This window comes from Oncorhynchus kisutch, linkage group LG10, assembly GCF_002021735.2.
Source record: "Oncorhynchus kisutch isolate 150728-3 linkage group LG10, Okis_V2, whole genome shotgun sequence".
In the NCBI taxonomy this organism is placed as follows: domain Eukaryota; kingdom Metazoa; phylum Chordata; class Actinopteri; order Salmoniformes; family Salmonidae; genus Oncorhynchus; species Oncorhynchus kisutch.
The window spans coordinates 56,338,292-56,363,165 of NC_034183.2; the positions used below are offsets into that span (position 1 = coordinate 56,338,292).

A 24,874-nucleotide genomic window follows, 5' to 3' on the forward strand; every position below is an offset into this window, starting at 1 on the left:
TTAGCGGCAGGCAGACGAGCAATATCCACGGTCATAGTACGAATGAAGCCTGAGCTGGAATGTGAAGCTAACTGAAGCTGGCTAGCTTTATAAAAGCCTGAGTAGATCTAGTTTCATTCGTAGTATACCCCTCGGGCGTTTACATTTGTTGGATGACGTGAAAATAGGTCTTTAGCCACGCCAACGATATGGGTTTTGCATCTAAAGAAAGATGCATATGCAGAAAAGAACCCCATAACTACTGTAAAATATGGTGGTAGATCTTTGATGTTATGAGGCTATTTTGCTTCCACTGGTCCTGGGGGTCTTGGTTAAGGTCAACCGCATCATGAACTTCACCCAGTACCAAGACATTTTAGCCAAAAACCTGGTTGCCTCTGCCAGGAGGCTGAAACTTGGCCAAAAGTGGATTTTCCAGCAAGACAATAACCCCAAGCACATATCAAAATCCACAAATTAATGGTTAATTATTAACCACAAAATAAACATTTTTCAATGGCCATCTCTCCGGACTTGAACCCCATTGAAAACCTGTGGTTTGAATTGAAGAGCGCAGATGAAGGATATGGAAAGATTCTGTATGGAGGAACGGTCTACGATCACTCCCAATGTGTTTCCAATCTCAAAACATTTTTCAAAAAGGCTCAGTGCCATTATCCTCGGAAGGTGAGGTATTGGAAGGTATGGAAAACAGGGGTGCTAATAATTTTGACCACCACCTTTTTGAGAAAAAATATATAACTTGCTAATCATCCCTTTCTCTGAGCAATTGTATTAATAGAAAAGTAATTTTCAAAACATTTTGAGAATACAATATAGCTCAGTATGTATTATTTATAGTATTCTTTGCTCATCTTAATCAAGGGGGACAATATTTTAGGACCTGACTGGAGATTAACACACACACAATGTAACAATGAACAGAAGAGATGAAGTCATCAAATTATGAACTTCTGAAATCTATTCAGTAAAAAAGTGTTTAACTAAGATGCCAAACATGAGTAGAGAATATCTGTGAGAAAACATCCTCCCAAGACTCAATAAAACATGTAATCGTTCTGTTAAAACACACGTGTTAATGTGTGATGAGATGAAAGCGGTACCATTTTCTGCAATGTTCAAATCGAGAAGACATGCAAAACACTGATAAAAACACATTTACAAGCCCCGACACTTCCCTAGTCGCTGCTTGCGATAATAAGCTTCAGAAATAGCTGCTCCAGACTTGGAACATAGCACCATCTTGTATCTGTAAGAGCATGAGGCATTGACTTGTGATCTCTCACACTCACCACATCCATACACCACCCAACACCAACATAATCTTTAATGGAAGGGGGGAGGATGGGAGAGATGTATAAAAAATAAATTAAATGCTGTTGACTGTTGGCTTCCGAGTAACAAAATGCATAGGCTCTGGATTGCTGCAGGAGTACTCCTTGCAAACATCAGGCAGTACTGTAAATATTTAGCAGTCAGCACCCTGCTAAAGGCTCAGGGTTTTCTAACTTAATGGAATCACACTTTCAAATTAATTGCAGTACATGCATTTGATTTGTCCTAATGCAATGAAAGGTGGGGTCAGGGGTGGAAGAATGAACCAGTTATACCCTCACAATGAGGAAAAAAAACAATTTTGTAAATAATCCCACAATAAGTAGTAGGCTAATTACATGACAGTCAGAATTATACCAAATAAATTCTACTTGTTTTAGGATATTCAGTTGGACAACTTATGTCAAATCAACTGGCTTTACTGTGCAAAGCAAAACATTCACAGGAGACAAGCTCCCTCTAGTGGGTCAGAGTGGACAACATTATTTCAGAATACTGGAGATATGTAAAAGATGTGTATTAAAAAGGGACCATGTACAATACAACATATTGCTTTACATATTTTTTTTTATTACATTTGACATGTTCTTGCATTGGTAAAGCAACATAATGTCTCTTTCAAAGAAATGCGTTCTTTATAAAATAACAAATGCATCATAAACAAAACATACAAATAAATTAACATAAAAAAGTTGACGCAGTCTCATGCACTTCCCCAAACTTATTTCATCATCAAATATTTCCCTGGACTCATTTTGAACTACTTCCAGAAGACTACTGTACAGATAACCACTAAGATAGCGTTATTGTAGTATTGTAGAAACGTGGGCTGCTGCCTGGTACTATTCGCTAATCAGTATCTAAAGTCCAGTGTGTCATTCAAGGAGAGAAGAATGAATCAAATTCCATATGACTGATTAATAACATGGTATTTATACTATCTAATTAGCTACCACTAACTATGTCAGATGTCCTAGACCAGGGTTCTCCAACCCTGTTCCGGAAGAGCTACCATCCTGTAGGTTTTCCCTCCAACCCTCATCTAGCACACCTGATTCTAATAATCAGCTGATTGATAAGCAGAATCGGGTTACAACTGGGGTTGAAGCAGAAACCTACACGGAGGTTAGCTCTCCAGGAACAGGGTTGGAGAGCCCTGCCCTAGACACATATATACTCTAGTAGTCTATGCCACAACAGGTGTCTTTATGGCAACTACGAGACCAAAAGTGTTCTTAAATTATTTTTTTTAAAGACTCCCGTTGTTTAATAATGACATTCATCCATTAACTGACATGCCTTTCATACCTAAATCGAACAGCTCATAGAACAGTGAAATGAGATCAGAGTGCACAGGCAACACATGAGATGACTGAGCTACAGATGGAGTCAGTCTGTAGTGTTAATAATGAAGTCCTTGCTGGTGAACAAGAGGGCAAGGAGAAGACTGATAACCTGCTCTTTAAAAAGAGAGCGCCCTTTGAACACGTACTCCAGCATAGTGGAAAACAGACACAATGAAAATGAATGTAAAAAAATAAAAAAGGTAGAGACAATCCCTTAAAACAATCACAAGACTAAATCAATTTAGTGTAAACTTAAGTTAGAAAACAAGACAAATACAAAATGTTCAGCATCTTAAAGATTTTGGGTCAAATCTGTTTCACAATGTGGTAACATTCTCGCATGTAAAAAAAGAAAAGAAAATAAGTGTAATGAAAACCCTAAAACATAAGTGTGCAATTAAAACAATGGAAGTCACTAACCATGCTCTCCATTGCTGGCATTTGGAAGATAGGATATATTGTACATTTACTCTCTGGTTCACATAGCAACAATCTATTGCATAGTTAAGGACATGCATGCGTTAGAGTTATCATGCAATACTGCTTTCCACAGTGTTGAAATGGTTGTTTCCATCGATTGACAACACAGTGGCACAACCATATACTTAAAAGCCAAAAAGGATAATAGTTGCAAGCAGCTGATTTCACTAATAAAATATATATTCAAAGATGGGCCATAAAATAACAAAGCTTTTCATCACCTAAACGTTGAGAATATTTTTAATGGACATTTTGTGAAAGATGTGGTTCTATGTATTCGTAACATGGCAACAGGGTAACCGAACTGGTTCGGAACCCGGGTCACCGAACTGGTTCGGAACCCGGGTCACCAGTGAGACTCAAGCTCATGATAAACTAGAGCTTAGGCCAAGACATTACATCTGGAAGTCAACAAAAGCCTTCAGAAGGGTAAACTACAAAGCAGGATCATGGATAGCCTGCTAACTTGCATAAATATTTCTGATATCTTTCTACAAAATAAAAAGTTACCCATTTCAAATGTATGCTCTAATTGATTTAATTAACCATAAAATCAATAGTTATTTCTGGTTGCTTATCAAAGTTAGCTGGCTAACTCATTGATTCTGCTTTGTGGTATACCCCCTCAGGTCAAGGCAAAGTAATTCAGTGAACTAGAGCTGCTATTCGTTCAAAAGCCCACCATTTCAACAGTGTTTGTAGCAGCAGCTCACTTAATGACAGCGTAGCCATGGGCAACAATAACAAGTGACAGGTTGTCAGACTGTTGCTGAATCCCTACACAATCATTAACGTTAATAGTTCATATGTAACAGTGGGGGTTCTCACTTTCAGGCAAACTGTCGCTATAGGCAGCAAAATGTCTGCACTGGGGCTTAATATTAAACTTGGTGCAGTAGGTTAGAGATAGCAAATCTCAAGACCCTGGAGAAACTGGGTCTCTTACATTGTCAGCAAGCGAAATATAAAATATGACAAAATATGCCATTTCAGTAGAAGGGTATCTGAAGATTTCAATATGTTACAACCAGACCAGCAAGAAGGTTTACCCTGGTATTTCAAATCATAATTAAAGTTATCATATAAGGTAAGACTGATGAACAGTCTTGAGGACGATTGCATGAACAGTTGAGAACTATTGCACTGAAAGGCTTGGGCATGGTAGATTACCAAACAGGTTACAGCAAGACACAGGGAGAGTTCAGTAACAGGTCAAAGCTACAGCTAGAAAAGCTTTGCAGATATGGGGGTGGCACCAGATCTGACTGAAATGATTCGTCAAACTATCATTCAACTAAGGAGAACATCCCATGCAGGGCCTGACAGTGGTACAGTTACGTAGGTATGCTTCAAGTAAACAGCAAAGAATAGTCAAATGTTCAGTGCAGTGTGCATTATTTAGATTAAGTCAATTCAATCTGAAGACTGGACAAAGGCAAATAAGCACAAATGTTAAACTTAATTGAGCGGTTATGGATTTTATCAGTACTATACAGCAGCCTCTGTTTGCTATTCCATACATGGCGGAATCGTTAATCTCTCATGAGGTACCACAGGTTGAGGTGCTGCCGGGACTGGTAACACCTAGATCAGGGGTAGGCAACTAGATTCAGCCGCGGATGGTTAGGGGGTGGGGGGGGGGAAACATAATTAGAATCATTTGTACACTGCAAATTGACCACACTAAGGCCCAAAAAAACCCAGATTGTATTTGAGAACAATCATTTCATATCGTGACAACATTGAGCCACGATCATGTCTCTTTTTTTTCTTTTTCAAGAAAATACTTTTTTTTAAACAAAAACTTACATACATATATTTGTTTATTCTAAAAACTTTGGGTAGTCCCACAACATCCCCCCCAAAAAATCACTTCCTGGGCGGTTTGGCACCACAGGACGCCTGTTGCCGACCCCTGACATAGATCGTTTTTTTATATTTCAGAACCTCAGCATTTTAAATATTTCAAAACAGTGCCAGTATTGCCCTTTGAACAGCACCAGGTGTAGAAAAGGAGTAACATTTTAGACTACTCCACAAACTATCTTAAGACTAGTGTACCCTTACAGCCTTAATAAATGTCAAGTCCTAGACCCGTTACTCTAGTTTCACGTGACCTTTTTAAACCATGTAAAAGTATTACATAAAAATTGACAGTAATAGATTTTTTTTTTACTAAGTTACTGTATAGCGTTGTTCTGGAGAAAAATATTCCATACTGTATTTACAAAGTGCTATCTTAAAACATTCCTATTGAGTTTTGTGTACAGTAGTATACTAATACCATACTTTGCCAAAGGCAATGATTTGGTTCCATGACAGGATAGAAAGGCGCTTTTGATCATTTACATGTTGCTTATGAAAAGAAAAATACAAGTACATACATACATACATACATACATATATATATATATATATATATATATATATATATATTATATACACTCTCTCAATCTATATATATTTATATCTTAGGCACATGGAACAAAAATTGCTGCGTACATAAAACAATGAGACTGCTATCGATATATGATGTCATTGAGGCTTCTGTGTTGGGCGTGCAGAAGATTGCATGGCAGAAAGCTTTCTGGAGGACGCCTTCTTCTCAAGAGGCTTTTTCCCATTGGGGGGAGAATTAAGACTGGATTCAGAAGTGGAAGACTTGGATTTGCCTATAATAGGTAACAGAGAGCGTCTGACTGGGGTGGAGGGCTTGGAGGACTCCTTTACCTCAGTGACAACCTCGTTCACATGATGCTCTGAGGCATTGGCCGACCCATCCTCCTCCTGAACGCTCAGCCTGGCTGTCCTCTCAGAGGCCTTCTTGGCCAGGATGCTGGTCTTACCCAGATCGGCCGACCGGCGGGACTCTCTCTGGCGCAGGGCGTTCTTGAAGAACGACAAGCCCTTGTCCTCTGACTTGCTGCTGTGCCTAGGGTCCCTGCAGGAGACGCTGGGGGAGCGCAGGCTGGTGACAGAGGAGCTGCTGATGGAACTCCGCAAAAACCTCTCTGGACGGACCCCCTCTGCAAGGGTCTTGGTGGGGGTCCTGGCTGCAGCGTTGCTGCCCCAACGTGGTCTATCAACCAGAGGGCTTACCAACCCTGAGTCCCGACTGCAGCTCCTCTCCAGCAGCTTCTTCCGACCAGAGGTGGTCTTCTCAAGGCCAGAGGCACTCTTCTTTACGGTGGGGGAGGGGGAAGCGGAGGACTGCGGCGTGGAGATGCGCTGCTTGCGCTGGGGGGTTCCAGCTGCCGAGTCAGAACCCTTGGAAGACAAAGACTCTTTATTTTTGGACAGGGTCCTGGTGGGCGTAGCGGTGCTGCTGCTGGTGGTCTTGTCTTTAGAGTTGGTCACCTTGGGGCCCTTCACCACAGGACTGGAAGACATTTGGGATGTAGAGGATTTGGGGGTGGAGAACGAACACTGGCGCTTCTTGGAGTTTTTCTCTGGCTCAGACTTGGTGGAACTCTTTTTGGACCCGGCGCCCTCTAACTTCGGGGCAGATCCGGCGGTGCTGCTCTTGCGTTTCTGCTCTTTCGACAGGGGGGCTTGTGCATTTTGGTCCAGGGCTGTTATTTGGTTGTTGTTGTCCGTCGGGTCACTCTTGGAGCTCTTCTTATCGGCCGGCGTGGGGGCCCTGCAGTAGACTTCGTCTAGGATCTTCCTGCCATGGTCCTGGTCGGTGCTGTTCCCCTCCATCATGGCCAAGGGGGCCCTGCAACCAGGGTAGCGCTCGTGCCGGCTGTAGCTACCGAAGCAAGATGTGGATACCTTGTCATCACAGGCCTCTCCCCTCTCTCCTATCCTCTCCAAGGGGGGAGAGGAGCGTGAGTCCAGGGAGAAGCGTGAGGGGGAGTTAGACCTCATATGGAGCTTGGCAGAGAGGGACCAGGAGGGCTTCATGCTGTTCTCACTGAAGGCCAGAGGACTGGCAATGGATGATCTGGAAGACAAGCTCTGACGCTGGATGCTCCGAACAAAGGGACGGGTCGAAAATCCACCTAAATAGATACAAATAAATGAGTTTACACTAATGCACTAGACTCAATGAAAGGATAATTTAATGCCCCTTTCTCTCAACTGGGCATAGTAACAGCTCCTGTAAGGTTAGAAATAATTAGCCAAAGGAGGGGGAGAGGAGGGCAAAAGAGCTGAAGAAAGACAGAGAAACCTAGTGTATCTCACCGTCATCTTCGCTGCGGTCCCCTGTGGTGAACTCCACCGACTCGCCCAGGGAGGCCAGAGAGGTGCGTCTGGAGGAGGCCCCGGAAGCCAGGCTGGCCGGCCTGCTGCCTTGGAGACGGTTCACCCAGTGGTCACACAGAGATGAGCTGGTGGAGCCTGGCACAGATAGACACGACAATCAACCCCTCAGGTCTCTCAAAGATAACCAAGATGTTGATGCTACTGTCCAACTAAGAGTGACAGTTTTTATGTCACTTAATGGCATTTCTCCTGTAGCACCACGTAATACACCATCTTAACGAAACATTAGTGTCAGGAAAATCCCACACTCCAAGTCACCACTGACCTGCTACGGAGCTGTTGGCGGACCAGGAGGGGATCGTGTTCCTCCTCTGGTAGAACAAGATGTAGGCCGTCTGCTGACACACATCATCATCAGCGACGGGCTGGACCTCACTGTCGTCAAAGCAGTACCACTGGCCGTCAACAGAGTTCTTACAGTAAGCTGGGGGTTAGAAGAACAAGAGATTTAGGGTGATGGTGAAGAAACTGTCAGAATGTAGTGGTATTTTCCTATCCATCTACCTCCAGTCAGTGACTACTACCACCTTACTGCTAAACCACCGGTCTTACCTGTGTAGTGGCCTCCATGCATGTTTCCGTGGTGATTGCAGACGGCGTACAGGTCGTACAGGTAGTCGTCAGGGTTACGCCCAAGGCCGTAGGGTCGTCTCCATGGTGACCAGTGAGAGGGCAGGCTCCAGCTGCTCTGGGACCTCTTCACCATGTGAGGAGCCATGTCCATGCCAAGCAGAGGGAACCGCACCATGTTCTGCATCTTCACCCTCCTGTCAGCCTCCTACGGGACACAGCAGTAAACACAGTACCCAGTCAACTGTACTGGCGCTACACCTGCCTCTTCGACAGGCAGGAGATTGGTCACCGGGTAAGACTGAGTGGCAGTGACTGAACATGGACAAGACAGAACAAGCAACACTGACTGAAGGCAAACCAAGAATAGGAACCAGTCGGGCCGCCCAAAGCATGAGAAACTACCGTTACTAAAACAAAACAGGAATTATTGGACACAATTTTCAGTGGGGGAATTGGAGGGGGTGCTGAATGCTGTGTTGCTGCTGCAGTACCTGTCTGAACCTCTTGAGGTGCAGTATGAGCACATCAGGCAGGGTCCACAGGCTGAGCTTGATGTGGCCTTGCTGCAGCTGCTTGCAGTGGGGGCAGCGCCAGGCATCATCCGGGGCCAGCTGGAACAGAGACAGCCCACCCATGCGCGCGCACACACACACACACGCAGCCATCAAGGAAAATCTCTCCACCGCAGTGCTTTTAAAATCAGTCTCACTCACAGAGGGAGTTCCGGACTACTCTACTCCATGTTTTCACAGCACCCTCATTTCTGTGACCAGTGCCAGTTCTTAAACTGACCACCTCCAGCCTCTGCTAACCACAGTGTATATTCAGTCTATCTGGTGTCCTTCCAGACAGAGAGAAGCCATTATAAAAATGCTGTATTTCAAACCTAGAATTAGGGGCAGAATATCCAGCACCCTCAGCATTTCAACCAAATTAAAGGCTATTGGATGTTCAGCTGTGGAATAATAAACAAACCCTCTGGTAAGAAGAGAATATTCCTTTTTCCTGGTCTCTTTTCTTGTTTAAATACATACAACAGCAGACAGACATTGTGTGTGTGGCCTTGTGATACCAACACAATGTGTGTGCATGTGGCCTTGTGGTTTCAGCACAATGTGTGTGTGTGTGTGTGGCCTTGTGATACCAACACAATACATGTGTGTGTGGCCTTGTGGTACCAACGCAATGTGCGTGTGTGTGACCTTGTGGTACCAACACAATGGGTGCACTCCAGTGTTACCTGCTCCTCTTTGGTGTAGAGCTGAAGGCACTGAGCGAGGGTGCAGGCCTGGGGCTGATGGTGTTGCTCTCTGTGCAGATACACACTCTCAGCATCAGGGATGTACTCCTCCTCATTGAGCCCAAACAGACTTCATGGAAGGGGAGGGGAATCACAGTCAGCCAATCACTCAACACACTGCCTCCTATCCTAACAAACAATACTAAATCTGACACTTCCCAATAAGTGGGTATTGCTTAGGTAGTCTAATACTTAAGGATTTCATTCCTTTATGTTATCCTGTCTCCAAATGTCTAAAGGCACCAGCATGCTGCCCAGCCGAAACAGTTTTTGTGCACACATTATGAAGGCATTATGTGACATTTCTGTTCATTTTGGAGTTCGGTAAGGGTTTTTTCGGCTGTTCGGGCACAATAGCCGAACTGAGCCGAAGTCGGTAGGCGAAGTCTACACCCATTCGTCGGTGATTGGTCAACAGTAGGGATTCTTCAATAGAGCCTTTGTCATTCAACGAGAGACGGCTTGCTTTCATGCAAAAAAATTTTTATTCAAAAATGAATACTGCACCAGACATCTTAGTTAAATGTAAAATTGCACGACTATGCAAAAACGTCAATTAATGACAGATTTCTTGAGTTATCTTCGATTCATTCTGACTATTATGTGTAAGTTTATACTAGCTACGGCATCTCAAAATGGACAAACAGTACTATTGCCGTTTTTTTTCATATCTATCAAGAGAAGGTATTTTAACAAAGTATGCAAGCACACTCGTTCGGTTTCCAATCAGAATGAGTTTGTCCCCGACAAAAGGGCTTTATTAGAGACAAATACTCCTTAGTTTCATCAGCTGTCCAGGTGGCTGGTCTCAGATGATCCAGCAGGTGAAAAAGCCGTATGTGGAGGTCCCGGGCTGGCATGGTTACACGTGGTCTGTGGTTGTGAGGCCAGTTGGACATACTGCCAAATTCTCTAAAACAATGATGGATGCGGCTTATAGCGGAGAAATTAACATTAAACTCTCTGGCAACAGCTCTGGGGGACATTCTTGCAGTCAGTATGCCAGTTGCACGCTCCCTCAAAACTTGAGATATCTGTGGCGTTGTCTTGTGACAAAACTGCAAAGTTTAGAGTGGTCTTTTATTTCCTCCAGCACAAGGTGCACCTGTGTAATGATCACACTGTGCACAACATTTGAGAGAAATAAGCTTTTTGTTTATATAAAACATTTCTGGGATCTTTCATTTGAGCTCATTAAACATGGGACCAACAATTTACATGTTGCGTTTATATTTTTGTCCAGTATAGATCTTTTCCAAAAGTTATGAGGTCCAAAATGTACCGCTTAGTAGGAATGACCCAACTAATTTAGTTAGCCAGCTAGCGAGGCTAATTAAGGCAGCAGTGCCCCCCAAGTCATTGTCTACAATAACTCCATTCAAATTAAACAACAGCCTACCTGTTGGTTGATCATTGTAGCCTACTTATTTACTTACATTTAGCCAACTTAATTTCTTAAATTGTAATTCCATTTTGCATTGATAAGAAATCTTGAACTTCACTTGGTACACATGGAGCCTTTGATGGTAGTGCGGCTTTGATTGACCGACAATAACAAGCTACACTCGTGAAAAGTGTGTAGGCTACCGGTACGCCTTTTGGGAAAAAAAATGGAGCGCACTCATAAAAACTGTTGTTTTCTTAAAATGTCTAATGTCATGGTCTGTCCTTGTATGTCGCAATGTCACATAGATAGCCTTTTCATTAAAATAGGCCTAGCCTATCTGTCTAAAATGTCATTATTTTAAATGAATACCATCGCAAGTAATCGAATACTAACGTCCATTTGGATATTCTAATATTCGTCCCCATCCCTAGTGGCTTTATAGGGATCATTTATGGGCCTGTATTTCCCTGCAGGATAAATCTCACCACAAACACCCAGAAACATGGCGTTTATCAAAGAGATGCAGAGCACCAGTAATATTGTTGTGCAGCGTTCACTCACTAATCCTTGGTCTCTTTGTCCCACTCTACCACTATCTTGACGTGCGGCGGCCCCCCCTGGCCACAGGACTTGTACGCTCTGCCAAGGAAAGATTATGTTGAGGAAAAAACGAGAATAAGCCAGTTTCACAACTTAAACACATATCAACCAACAAGCTGTATTCCTCTTATCTTCAAAACACTACAAATCTAAGTGAATTGGATTTACATTACCCGTGGCTGTCTTTTTGCCTGCTGTACACATATCTATGTGTGTGTACTGTGTGACAAACTCCCATTCTAGTCAACAAACTTCCATTCTATTCAATTGAATGAGCAACTGGGATAAACTATAAACCAAACCTGCTGAGCAAGCAATGTGTGAAGAAACAGATACCAAAACATGTAAAGGCACGCCATTTAACTGTTCTGGTGACATCAGAGCATCTGATCTGGCATTCAAGTGTGGTTTGAGGATTACAAGGAGGCAGTAAACTATAAACAAAATTGTGAATTGGTGAGAGGTTGTGTTCAGTAGGAAGAAAACATTTTGAAAAAGGGGAGATACTACCTGAACACAATTTATATTTTTCTGGTGAGAAACATTTTGCTGTGTGCCCTACTGAACATGACCCTGGTTGGGAGCTACAGTTGAATGATATTATAAAATATGCCATTTAGCAAACACTTTTATCCAAATCGACTTACCGTCAAGCGTGCACACTTTTTTTTTTTTACATACAGATGTGCTTTCTCAATTTGATCACTCTGTTGTCGCAGAGAATTTTCATGCACAATGCAAAATGCAAACTTATTGCATTTGAGGTTTAATGAAAAATGTATCAACCCCTACAAAAATGTCCATGAATTAAGAGCCACATAATATAGAAACTGGTCAAATGAAGATATCACATCTGTATTGGTGGTCCTGGGAATCGAACACACTATCCTGGAGTTGCAAGTGCCATGATCTACCAACTGAGCTACAGAGGACCAGGAATAACAAGGAGACTGACCTTTCCACTGTTGGGTGACAGAGAGGCTGCTCCTCTTGGGGCAGGAGGTACGTGATGCCAACCACACCAACCACTCGTAGGCTGAAGGGCCCCACCTGCAGATAATACCAGGACTTTAGTTACTCACAATCCCTTTTCCCACCACCTAACTGCTACGTATAGACATGTTGCCATGGCTGTGCTTTTCAAACCAGACCAACAGCATTCTATCCAATGAGGCAACTTAAACGTCTAACAAGCCCTTACATGAGAATCAACTGTTTATTTCTTTAGGAGTCTAAGACATTGGCGGATAGGGGATGCTAAACTGATATGGAATTGTTTTAAGATGGTCATACTTGATTTTGAATTTTAGGACACTTTTAGGTACAAAAAATATATATAAAAAAATGTTTTTACTACTAAAGCCCATAGAAATGCATTGAATAACACATTCAAGAATGGAAAAAAGGACAATCAAAAAATAAATCAGAAGAAACAAGGTTTTGAAGTGTCTTTTCTAAATCTAGGACATAAAAAAAAGGAAATGTCCTTATTTTGGAAAGAAAAGCTAATTATTGGTCCATTAAAATAACAAATTGATCAGAAATACAGTGTAGACATTGTTAATGTTGTAAATGACTATTGTAGCTGGAAAAGGGCAATTTTTAATGGAATATCTACATAGGCGTAGAGGCCCATTATCAGCAACCATCACTCCTGTGTTCCAATTGCACGTTGTGTTAGCTAATCGAAGTTTATAATTTTAAAAGGCTAATTAATCATAAGAAAACCCTTTTGCAATTATGTTAGCACAGCTGAAAACTGATTATCGAAGCAATAAAACTGGCCTTCTTTAGACTAGTTGAGTATCTGGAGCATCAGCATGTGGCCAGAAACAAAAGAACTTTCTTCTGAAACTCTATTCTTGTTCTGACAAATGAAGGCTCTTCCATGCGAGAAATTGCCAAGAAACTGAAGATCTCATACAACGCTGTGTACTACTCCCTTCACTGAACAGCGCAAACTGGCTCTAACCAAAATAGAAAGAGGAGTGGGAGGCCCCGGTGCACAACTGAGCAAGAGGACAAGTACATTAGAGTGTCTAGTTTGAGAAAAAGACGCCTCACAAGCCAGTCTCAACGTCAACAGTGAAGAGCCGACTCCGGGATGCTAGCCTTCTAGGCAGAGTTGCAAAGAAAAAAACATATTTCAGACTGGCCAATTAAATGAAAATATTAAGATGGGCAAAACACAGACACTGGGAAGAGGAAGATTGGAAAAAGTGTTACGGAAAGACAAATCTAAGTTTGAGGTGTTCGGATCACAAAGAACATTAGTGAGACAGAGAAAAATGAAAAGATGCTGGAAGAGTGCTTGATGTCATCTGTCACGCATGGTGGAGGCAATGTGATGGTTTGGGTGTGATTTGGTGGTGGTAAAGTGGGATATTTGTACAGGGTAAAAGGGATCTTGACGAAGGCTATCACTCCATTTTGCAACGCCATGGCATACCCTGAGGACGGCGCTTAATTGGAGCCAATTTCCTCCTACAACAGGACAATGACCCAAAGCCCAGCTCCAAACTATGCAAGAACTATTTAGGGAAGAAGCAGTCAGCTGGTATTCGGTCTATAATGGCGTGGCCAGCAGTCACCGGATCTCAACCCTATTGAGCTGTTGTGGGAGCAGCTTGACCGTATGGTACGTAAGAAGTGCCCATCAAGTCAATCCAACTTGTGAGAGGTGCTTCAGGAAGCATGGGGTGAAATCTCTTCAGATTACCTCAACAAATTGACAACTTGAATGCCAAAGGTCTGCCAAAGGTCTTTGACAAAAACAAAGGACAGAATTATTATTTCAAATAAAAATCATTATTTATAACATGTCAACGTCTTGACTATATTTCCTATTCATTTTGCAACTCATTTAATGTAGGTTTTCATGGAAAACAAGGAAAAGTGACCCAAACTTTTGAACAGTTAGTGTATATATTCTTTTACACATATTTAACCCCTTTTTTGGGTAGCACAAAACGACCTTCATACTTCCATTAGTTTTTTAAAACCGGTACCGGTTATCTTCAGATGAGTCCTGAGACACTTGTGGGTGTCAGAGCAAAATTGAGTTTGTGGGAGTCTTAAAATCAAATCAAATTTTATTTGTCACATACACATGGTTAGCAGATGTTAATGCGAGTGTAGCGAAATGCTTGCGCTTCTAGTTCTGACAATGCAGTAATAACCAACAAGTAATCTAGCTAACAATTCCAAAACTACTACCTTATAGACACAAGTGTAAGGGGATAAAGAATATGTACATAAAGATATATGAGTGAGTGATGGTACAGAGCGCCATAGGCAAGATACAGTAGATGGTATTGAGTGCAGTATATACATATGAGATGAGTATGTAAACAAAGTGGCATAGTTAAAGTGGCTTGTGATACATGTATTACATAAAGATGCTGTAGATGATAGAGTACAGTATATACATATACATATGAGATGAATAATGTAGGGTATGTAAACATTATATTAGGTAGCATTGTTTAAAGTGGCTAGTGATATATTGTACATTTCCCATCAATTCCCATTATTAAAGTGGCTAGAGTTGAGTCAGTGTGTTGGCAGCAGCCACTCAATGTTAGTGGTGGCTGTTTAGCAGTCTGATGGCCTTGAGATAGAAGCTGTTTTTCAGTCTCTCGGTCCCAGCTTTGATGCACCTGTACTGACTAGCTGGATGATAGCGGGGTGAACAGGCAGTGGCTCGGGTGGTTGTTGTCCTTGATGATGATCTTTATGGCCTTCCTGTGACATCGGGTGGTGTAGGTGTACTGGAGGGCAAGTAGTTTACCCCCGGTGATGCGTTGTGCAGACCTCACTACCCTCTGGAGAGCCTTACGGTTGTGGGCGGAGCAGTTGCCGTACCAGGCGGTGATACAGCCCGACAGGATGCTCTCGATTGTGCATCTGTAGAAGTTTGTGAGTGCTTTTGGTGACAAGCCGAATTTCTTCAGCCTCCTGAGGTTGAAGAGGCGCTGCTGCGCCTTCTTCACGATGCTGTCTGTGTCGGTGGACCAATTCAGTTTGTCTGTGATGTGTACGCCGAGGAACTTAAAACTTACTACCCTCTCCACTACTGTTCCATCGATGTGGATAGGGGGGTGTTCCCTCTGCTGTTTCCTGAAGTCCACAATCATCTCCTTAGTTTTGTTGACGTTGAGTGTGAGGTTATTTTCCTGACACCACACTCCGAGGGCCCTCACCTCCTCCCTGTAGGCCGTCTCGTCATTGTTGGTAATCAAGCCTACCACTGTTGTGTCGTCTGCAAACTTGATGATTGAGTTGGAGGAGTGCGTGGCCACGTAGTCGTGGGTGAACAGGGAGTACAGGAGAAGGCTCAGAACGCACCCTTGTGGTGCGTTCACCACCATTCCACCCTTGGGGGGGAATATATACGGCTGTGATTATAATCAAAGAGAATTCCCTTGGGAGATAATGCGGTCGACATTTGATTGTGAGAAATTCTAAATCAGGGGAAGAGAAGGACTTGAGTACCTGTATGTTGTTATGATCACACCACGTCACGTTAACCATGAAGCATACGCCCCCCGCCCCTCTTCTTACCAGAAAGATGTTTGTTTCTGTCTGCGCGATGCGTGGAGAAACCAGTTGGCTGCACCGACTCAGATAGAGTCTCTCCAGTGAGCCATGTTTCCGTGAAGCAAAGAACGTTACAGTCTCTGATGTCCCTCTGGAATGCTACCCTTGCTCGGATTTCATCAACCTTGTTGTCAAGAGACTGGACATTGGCGAGAAGAATGCTAGGGAGTGGTGCACGAATTGCCCATCTCCGGAGTCTGACCAGAAGACCGCTCCGTTTCCCCCTTTTACGAAGTCGTTTTTTTGGGTCGCCGGCTGGGATCCATTCCGTTGTCCTGGGTGAAAGGCAGAACACAGGATCCGCTTCACGAAAGTCAATTCTTGGTCGTACTGATGGTGAGTTGACGCTGCTCTTATGTTCAGTAGTTCTTCTCGACTCTATGTAATGAAACCTAAGATGACCTGGGGTACTAATGTAAGAAATAACACGTAAAAAAACAAAATACTGCATAGTTTCCTAGGAACGCGAAGCGAGGCGGCCATCTCTGTCGGCGCCGGAAGTATTGAATTGAACTTACCTTTGCATAGAGTGGTCATAATAGTTTCTAGGACAAACTGTTCAGATGCTACAGACGTTTTCGTGAGAAGAACGATTTTTGCGACGTCTCATGGTCTGAGAGGCATCCAATGCAAAAAAAAACCATCTCTAGCTTAAACTGAGATTTTGATTGGGATTTTTTGTTATGTAATGTATCGAATCTAGGGGGTTAAAAGCAGTAAACCAGAGTGTCTACTAGTGAAAGCCTGCACAGTTTTTAATTCAGACTTTAGCCATTTTATTTTTTTATTTTTATACTTTTTTTTACCTGCCTTCTGTGGGGTTGTTTCCATTCCATTCACTATCCTCCACCCACCTGAATGTAAACTCCTGGCCTGAGCAGGTGATGCATCTTCTCCAGGATCTCCTTCTGCAGGATATCCCAGGTCACAGTGCGATCCATGTACAGTACAAATGGAAGACCAAACCTGGAACAGAGGGCATGATATTCTCCTGTTAAGGTATACTTGGAGTCTTAACTTCTTATGGCTGGGGGCAGTATTGAGTAGCTTGGATGAGTAAGAAGCACAGAGTAAACTGCCTGCAACTCAGTCCCAGAAGCTAAGATATGCATATTATTAGTATATTTGGATAGAAAACACTGAAGTTTCTAAAACTGTTTGAATGATGTTTGTGAGTATAACAGAACTCATCTATGGGGTCATATTGCACTTCCTAAGGGTTCCACTAGATGTCAACCGTCTTTAGAACCTTGTTTGATGTTTCTACTGTGGAGGAGGGGGGAATGGGAGCTGAATGAGTCAGAGGTCTGCCAGAGTGGCAATGAGCTGGTCACGCGCGTTCAAGTGAGAGTTAGCTTGCGTTCCAATACATTTCTGAAGACAAAGGAATTCTCCGGTTGGAACAATATTGAAGATTTATGTTAAAAACATCCTAAAGATTGATTCTATACATCGTTTGACATGTTTCTACGGACTGTAACGGAACTTTTGGGCTTTATCTGCTCTCGCCTCATGAATTTGGATTACTGGGCTAAACGCACGAACAAAAAGGAGGTTTTTGGACATAAATGGACTTTTGTCGAACAAATCAAACATTTATTGTGGAACTGGGATTCCTGGGAGTGCATTCTGATGAAGATAATTGTAATGCTATTTCTGACTTATGTTGACTTCACAACATGGCGGATATCTGTATTGCTTGTTTTGTTGTCTGAGCGCTGTACTCAGATTATTGCATGGTGTGCTTTTTCGGTAAAGCTTTTTTGAAATCTGACACAGCGGTTGCATTAAGGAGAAGTTTATCTAAATTTCATTGCATAACACTTATATTTACATCAACATTTATGATGAGTATTTCTGTAAATTGATGTGGCTCTCTGCAAAATCACAGGATGTTTTGGAACTACTGAACATAACGCACCAATGTAAACTCAGATTTTTTGATATAAATATGAACTTTATCGAACAAAACATACATGTATTGTGTAACATGAAGTCCTATGAGTGTCATCTGATGAAACTCATCAAAGGTTAGTGATTAATTTCATCTCCATTTCTGCTTTTTGTGACTCCTCTCTTTGGCTGGAAAAATGGCTGTGCTTTTCTGTGACTAGATGCAGACCTAACATAATCGTTTGGTGTGCTTTCGTCGTAAAGCCTTTTTAAAATCGGACACTGTGGTGGGATTAACAACAAGTTTATCTTTAAAATGGTGTAAAATACTTCTATGTTTGAGGAATTTTAATTCTGAGATTTGTTGTTTTGAATTTGGCACCCTTTCACTGGCTGTTGGGCTAAGATCCCGCTAACGGGATCAATATGATGTCTCATGCGTAAGAGGTTTAATATTACAAATATCATTTGACCTGCATGGTGTAACAGTTTCAGAGGACAGTGGGCTGTAGTACCCATAGAAATACAATTCCAACATTGCAGTCAATATTATTAATATTACATCTCTATAGTACCTCCTCCCTTGGTGACCGGTGCAGGCTCGGTTACAGATAAGCAGGATCATCTTGTCGACCCCCGTGTTCTTATTGGCCGACGCAGTGGCAGGATTCACAGCTCCTTGCATGAAAGATGGAGTCCTGCTCATCTCACTCCCAAACTTTAAGTTGTTCTGGTTCAGGTTGGCAAGGAGACTCCCTGGATTTCAAATCCCAATCGGTCAGTGATACTCAGCCAATAGTTCAATATACATTATACAAAATGCATGACAAGTACACTACCAAAAAAAAAACTTTCATTGAGAAATGCCCAAAACGTATTGAATAATGTGATATCAACAGTAGATGAATAGTGAAGAGGTACCTCTCTTGGTTCTAATGTTCTCTAGTCTGAAGGTCTCAGGCGTCTCAAAGGCAAAGATGGAGTCGCTCTCCTGAATGATATCGAGATCGTCGTCGTCATCACAGAAGGAGCGGTGGAAACCGTCATAGTACATCTCCGTCAAAACAAACTGAATCAGAGGGATGCGGAGATGGCCAAAACAAGTCAATACGCTGCTGCCATTTAGTCAACACTGAAACCTTTTATTCAGATAAGATGGTGAAACAAATTAGAGTTAGGCCATGCCCATTTCAGTGAATGAATTACAGAATATAAATAAACAACATCAATATTCTCTTCAGTGTATAGGCCTACTACCTCTTCTGCAAATACAGAACAATAGTAAATATGGAAGGCTACACACTATGACTGAAAACCCCCTCCCTTTCTCCTGGAGTCCTTGCCCTATCCCTCAAATCATGACAACTTTTCTTATTCTGACCAGGATGTCACACACACTAGTGTTCTGCTTAATGTAATCCAATGAGAGCACTGTATGAACGTTTCAACCACATCAAACCCAAGGCATCAGTTCTGTTGTTCTGGGATACAATGGGCTCTGTTCGAGTGATCCCTTCATCCTGATTAGAGGCTATGATGCACTAGCCTACTAGTACTTACAACAACACTGTAAAGCAGCTATTAGTACTGAAATGAGCACACCTGCTGGTACAATCAGTCTAGTACCCAGGGATGAATCATTAAAGGAAAAAGTAAGTCTAAGTAGGGTACTCCTTTACTGTTCTTTTCAGATAACAATCCTTAGAAGCTAGGTACCACCAGAAAATAAAGCCTTCAAGTTCACTTCTGTATGTATGTAACCTAGTAAGACAGAGCTGAGGCTGCTAGGGATAAGAGAGCAGGAAGGAAGCAGCACCTGGTCCTGGGGGATCTTGGTCTCACGTGACACTGCATCTCGGAGTCTGGACACGGTGCTGTTCAGGGGCACGGCCACACCGATCCTCATACAGTGAGAGTACTTCCCCTGGTAGACCACTGTCACATACAGAGGCCTGGGAAGAGAGAGGAAACATGGGAATGACAGGGATCAAATATTGGCACCATATAAGGAATTACAAAACACCAGATAAAAACCACTGACAAAGGCCAGGAAATAACAGAACGGACAAACTCAACTTTTGCCAAATTAAACACAATTAAGTCCAATAATCAACCTCCTAGGAGAGGACATGTTTCCACCTCCTCTAGTAATGCTGCTACAACACTGTCTGGAGACTGCTAATTTATAATTACTCTGTGAGAGCACTGAGCAGGATTTTTCTGGTGACTGTGTGGATCAGTGCTACTCTAAGCTGACACTAAGAACTCAGCCAGCAGGCACAGCAACGCAGCTCTTTCGGGAGTTCAGTTTGAGATACCCCACAGTCTGAAGAACCCTCATTTTTAAGATGGTTGCCATTTCCGAGTTTCTCTGTCATTTGAACTTCAGTTATGTGGGATCGGTCTTAACATCAGCTATGGCCAGAAACAGTGGCATAACAGGCTTAGCAGAACATTTTTATTCAGATAAATAAACTAGATGCTTCAGACTAGTGATAACTGATAACCCAAAGTTGAGTAACAGAATTGTGTTTCTGGGAGAAGAACGAAGTAGTAGTGAAGCCAGAGCGGTGAGCCACTGAGCCTTGGTCTGGAGGACCATTATTCTGTCATCAATCAGATGACAGCCAGAGGACTAATGGGACATCATTTGCCACTGCATATCTCCTAATTCCACCTCATTCTTCCCATCTTTAATAATGCATGGACAGCAATGAATTTAGTGGCTTAAAAAAAAGAATCTGCACCGAACAGGCGCTCTCTCCTTGATGTGACAGTATAACACCATTGTAAAAATAGCATCACTGTATCATGAGGACAAAAAAAGGCCATGCATGTCCCAGGTACCTCCGTTTAGGAGCATTATGAATCGTCAGCTGAGTGAGCATAAAGGTGGTTTTGACTGCTAGGCACAAATAATGAAACTCAAAATACTTAAACTATGACAGAGAAGAACTCAACATATTTCTAAAAAGTCATAGGCCTACATCTTTATTTTTAGATTTAAAAGTAAGTCCATTTCCCTTTTTTACTTTAGCCATTTAGTGTTTTCTGGGCATGTAGCCCTTAAATTGACTTTAGAAATAGAATAGTCACGTAATTACTGGCTTGGGTTGGTCTGCAGATATATGCCATTTCGGAGACTTTGGCCCCAAACGACATTCCTTCTTATTTACTTTGCTTCCGCATCCCTGGGAAATTGAAATGAACCGCAGTCTCAAATAGTCTCAAGATGTACATTTCAACACTTGTCAACAGTCTTGTTCCTCCCATCAGACCCAATGATGGAACACAGCAGAGGTGTGTACTCACCTTGTGTGAGGTAAGAGGATGGGCAGGGAGATGCAAAGGAAAGGATCAAAGGTATTGCTCTGTTTTTGGCAATGCGGGCAGGTGAGCGACGACCTGTTGGTAAGAAAGGGAACTAATTTGTCTCAGAAGAAGTCATGAGGAATAAACAGAATGGAGAATATAAAACTCCTCAGGGGTAACCATCAAATAAGACCTACCTGTACTGGGCCTGAAATAGCTCTTGCACAAATGAACCGGTTGAGAGCGGAAGAGAAGGCCCCTCTAGGCCCCCATCATCCTCTTCCACTGGTGGCTAATAGGACAAAACAGAGTGGATGAGCTCCTACTGCATATTAGACTATTTAGGATATTGAGGCTGTATTCTATTCACTGGGTCAATGAGCATCCAAAGCCGTCTGAAAGACATCGAAAGGATAAGAGACCAAAATACAAATAAAACTACCTGTGACGCTGCGGCTCCTCTGACTTATCCTCAAGGAACTATGAGCATTTAACAAGGCAGGCTAATCAACAAAGTTCTGTGGGGTCTATTCAGGTCACGTCTCTCACTCTGCATGTCTAAAGTCTTCTTCATGCTTCGGTTCGGGCTGGCACCTAAGGTGATCCAAACGAATGTGCTCACATACTCCCTTAAAAGACCTTAAAAATGAGAAAGTGACAATAGTACCGTTTGTCCATTTAAGACACCGTAGCCAGTATAAACTTCCTCAACATAGTCAGAATTCATCTAAGATAAGTCAAAAAATCTGTCATAAATTTTTACGTTTTTGCAGAGGAGATCTAAGTCGCACATTTTACTTTTCAAGTGAACAAAATTTGAATGAAGACTATTTGTGATGACAAACTCTACATTGAATAATCCCTACTGTTGACCAATCGCCAACAAAGGAGTGTAGACTTCGGCTACACATTTTGGCTAGCCTCTAGATAGAACGTCAGCACGAACAGCTGAAAAATCCTTGCCTAAGACCAAAACAAACAAAATGTCACCATAATATATGCACAAACTGTTCCAAACTGTTTCAGATGGGAAGCAATCCAGGAAGGGGACACAGAACACCATCACTTCCTGTTCATTCTCCCACAGGAGATGAATCCGTCAGCACACCGTAAAGTAGGGAAGTGAGCTCTCTCTCCCAATTTGTTTGTCCCAGTGCTCTGGAAGATTGATGCCTGATAAGGGGCTCTGCGTTTAGAAATGGGTTAGGTCGGTAAATCTGCCCTGCAGGATGCCAGGCCCTTACCGCTCAAATGTTATTCTGTTTGGAATGTCTGAATGAGTCTTCAAAGGACATCACAATTAGCCAGCCACCTCGTCCACTCAAGAGTGCTGACTCACCTCAGGTACAGCTCCATTCACTGCTAGCTCGAGGTCACATCACGGTCTCTTTGTGCTAACCTGGCCACTACCACCGTTCCTGAAGTTGCATTAGTAGGCCCCAACTCTATGATGCGCAAACAAAAGTTTACCTTAATGGAAGGCCTGTTGTTGGGATGGTTGTTGAGGTCTTCATGTACCCTGTCCAGAAGCCAGAGCAGAAACTCCTGAGCGTCATGCTGAGCATTGCCTTTATACTGCAAAGCGCTCTTTGAGACGGCATTCTGCAACAAACAGCAACACTGCTTGAAAATTCTGGTGATAGCCTAGTCTCAGAAGTATGATGTAGCCTAAATGTATTTGACCATTTCAAAGACGTGTAGTATAGGGCCAAATGCAGTTCTGTGAGAGAAGCGGTCTGGCTTTATGATACATTGTACCAACTTACTTTGAACTCCCTGCTGTGCTGTGGGGTGTATTCAAATGTCCACAGGGCCCGGACCAGTCCAGACAGCTGCTCTGTCACCTCGCCTCTGTCATGAGGGCCCTTCCTCCCCAAATGCACACCGTTTGTCTTTGGTTTCTCCTTCTCCTCATCCATTTCCTCGACTCCCCTGTATTGTTCCAGTGCCAAATACTCAGCAAAGAGTTCAGTGTTACTCAGGCACTGGAGGATGGCATTCATGAAACAAGTGTTACCATGATTTTTGAGACCAGACACTCCAGGGACCTTCTCTCCGAGGAAACGGTCACTATCATCCAAAGCTGGTGAATCTTTGCCTCCCGTTTTGAATAATGTGAAACCCCCATCGTCTTTGTCACCTTCAATAGCATGCCCATCTGATCCAAAATGGGACAATGTTGACAGGGTCCTGAGGACTCTGCCCATAAAACTACCCACGGAGCGCACAGAGCTTCGTCTGAAGAGTTTCTTGCTGAAGCTACCAGATTTCTTCTCTTTAGTCATGGCTGTACTAGACATGATTGCCTGATTTGTTGGGCACCCCCTCATGCAATAAATTTCTAAATACAATCTTTCCTGTGAGGAATGAGCTGAGCTATCAAGCAAACTAACTTTCAGCTGTCTCGTGCTACATCTTAATTGGGAAGTCAAGTTACATCTCAACCCATCAACTAGCTAGATAGCTAACAGTAGCTTGCTGGGATATATTTCCCATACTAGGGGTAACGTTATAGTATTGACTACCATTAAATACGAGTCAACACATTTTCAAAGACAAGCGTTATGTTGACCTAATTGGATAGCTAACCTTAGCGTGTCAGCTAACACAAGAACAGCAACTATCCATAGCTAGCTAGTTAGCTAAATTGGCTAGCTAGCTTGCAAACTATCCATTAATCCATCTTAAGTGATTCGATTTAGTAAAATACACAAATTACAATAAACTGTCGGAATGCATTTGTATATGCTAAACAAGTCAGTTTATTCGCTGACGTTCATGCAAATCGTTTCTTGTAGCTAGCTGATTGTTTTTATAGTTAGCATTTGAACATTAGCTGCTAGCCACTGCATAAGAGTCCCTTGCGCAGAAGTGTCCTTCCATCCCATCCGAAAATAAAAATGTAGTTACCAAGCAGAGACGTTTAATTCCGTGTCATTGGTTAATTTGAGTGGGATTGTAAAATTTCCTATGCTTCCCAAGCTGAAATGTTCCCCGAAATCCGATTTTCCATTGCAACAGAGTCAGTTCTTCACACTTTCAGCTACAAAAATAGGGACACTGCAGGACAGCAGAGAAACAGCTGACGTAACAGAGTCAACGCCAAAATACATATGGGGGAGAGAGGGGTTCCACTGTGCCTTTTTTTCTTCTTCCATAAATCAAACGTTTTGTATCTCAAAACGTGTACTATTGAATATTTTTTTTTCAAATGTAGGCCTATCCATAATCATGCAGTTGACAATTAATTAAATACTTCCTGATCTATGGACAGTCCAAAAAACATTGGTTGTAAGACTGACATAAATAATTGCTTTTTTTGGGGGGGGGGGGGTCTCCTCTAGTACAGGGTGGGGCCCTATGATAATGTGGTTAATGAAATCTGAGAGGTGGTATTTTTCAGTTCCCACTGAGATCCAGTCTGACATCAAGTTGGTCTACTGGTATTTTAATGCACCACAACATACAAAATGTACAACAAATAGGATGGTGAAATCAATCTGTGACTGCCACGTCTTGGCTAAATGGCCTCACCATATAGCCTACATCATACAGTGATGGATTTAGCTTTATTGAATTTTATGTAACCTATCGCATACACATATTAGCCTATCAAAATACAACATTTAGCTCCATGATCTACTAAAACGGAAAACACAGAGACATAGTAAAACAATATATATTTTAGATTCGTGTTAGAGGAAAGAGAATCAGTCTGATGAGGGAATCAGCAGTCAAGGTCACCAGCATAAAACCAATTTTAATTTGAGTTTTCATTGT

The 24,874-nt window shown here is 42.5% G+C and overlaps 1 protein-coding gene across 1 annotated transcript; it reads right to left on the reverse strand.

Moving 5' to 3' along the window:
- Nucleotides 1-1,884: 1,884 nt before the first annotated feature.
- Nucleotides 1,885-24,187, reverse strand: LOC109898467 (ubiquitin carboxyl-terminal hydrolase 31). The gene is made up of 16 exons (XM_020493444.2): nucleotides 22,861-24,187; nucleotides 22,565-22,696; nucleotides 21,292-21,386; nucleotides 21,095-21,187; nucleotides 19,599-19,734; nucleotides 18,704-18,851; nucleotides 18,358-18,538; nucleotides 16,744-16,855; nucleotides 12,246-12,340; nucleotides 11,252-11,329; nucleotides 9,244-9,373; nucleotides 8,495-8,614; nucleotides 7,983-8,208; nucleotides 7,696-7,854; nucleotides 7,350-7,505; nucleotides 1,885-7,165 (listed from the first exon to the last, which is right to left on the reverse strand). The coding sequence occupies exons 1-16, from the start codon at nucleotides 23,422-23,424 to the stop codon at nucleotides 5,697-5,699; spliced, it is 3,894 nt and encodes a 1,297-aa protein (XP_020349033.1). The 5' UTR covers nucleotides 23,425-24,187; the 3' UTR covers nucleotides 1,885-5,696.
- Nucleotides 24,188-24,874: the final 687 nt, after the last annotated feature.

What these genes read in the sequence shown, in the direction of transcription:
- LOC109898467 (XM_020493444.2), bottom strand. Translation starts at nt 23,424, where the DNA reads ATGAGGGGGTGCCCAACAAATCAGGCAATCATGTCTAGTACAGCCATG. An exon ending in ACAACAGGCCTTCCATTAAG is followed by an intron (nt 21,387 to 22,564) that starts GTAAACTTTTGT and finishes TTGTCCTATTAG; the next exon opens with CCACCAGTGGAAGAGGATGA. An exon ending in GGCCAGGAGTTTACATTCAG is followed by an intron (nt 12,341 to 16,743) that starts GTGGGTGGAGGA and finishes TATTATCTGCAG; the next exon opens with GTGGGGCCCTTCAGCCTACG.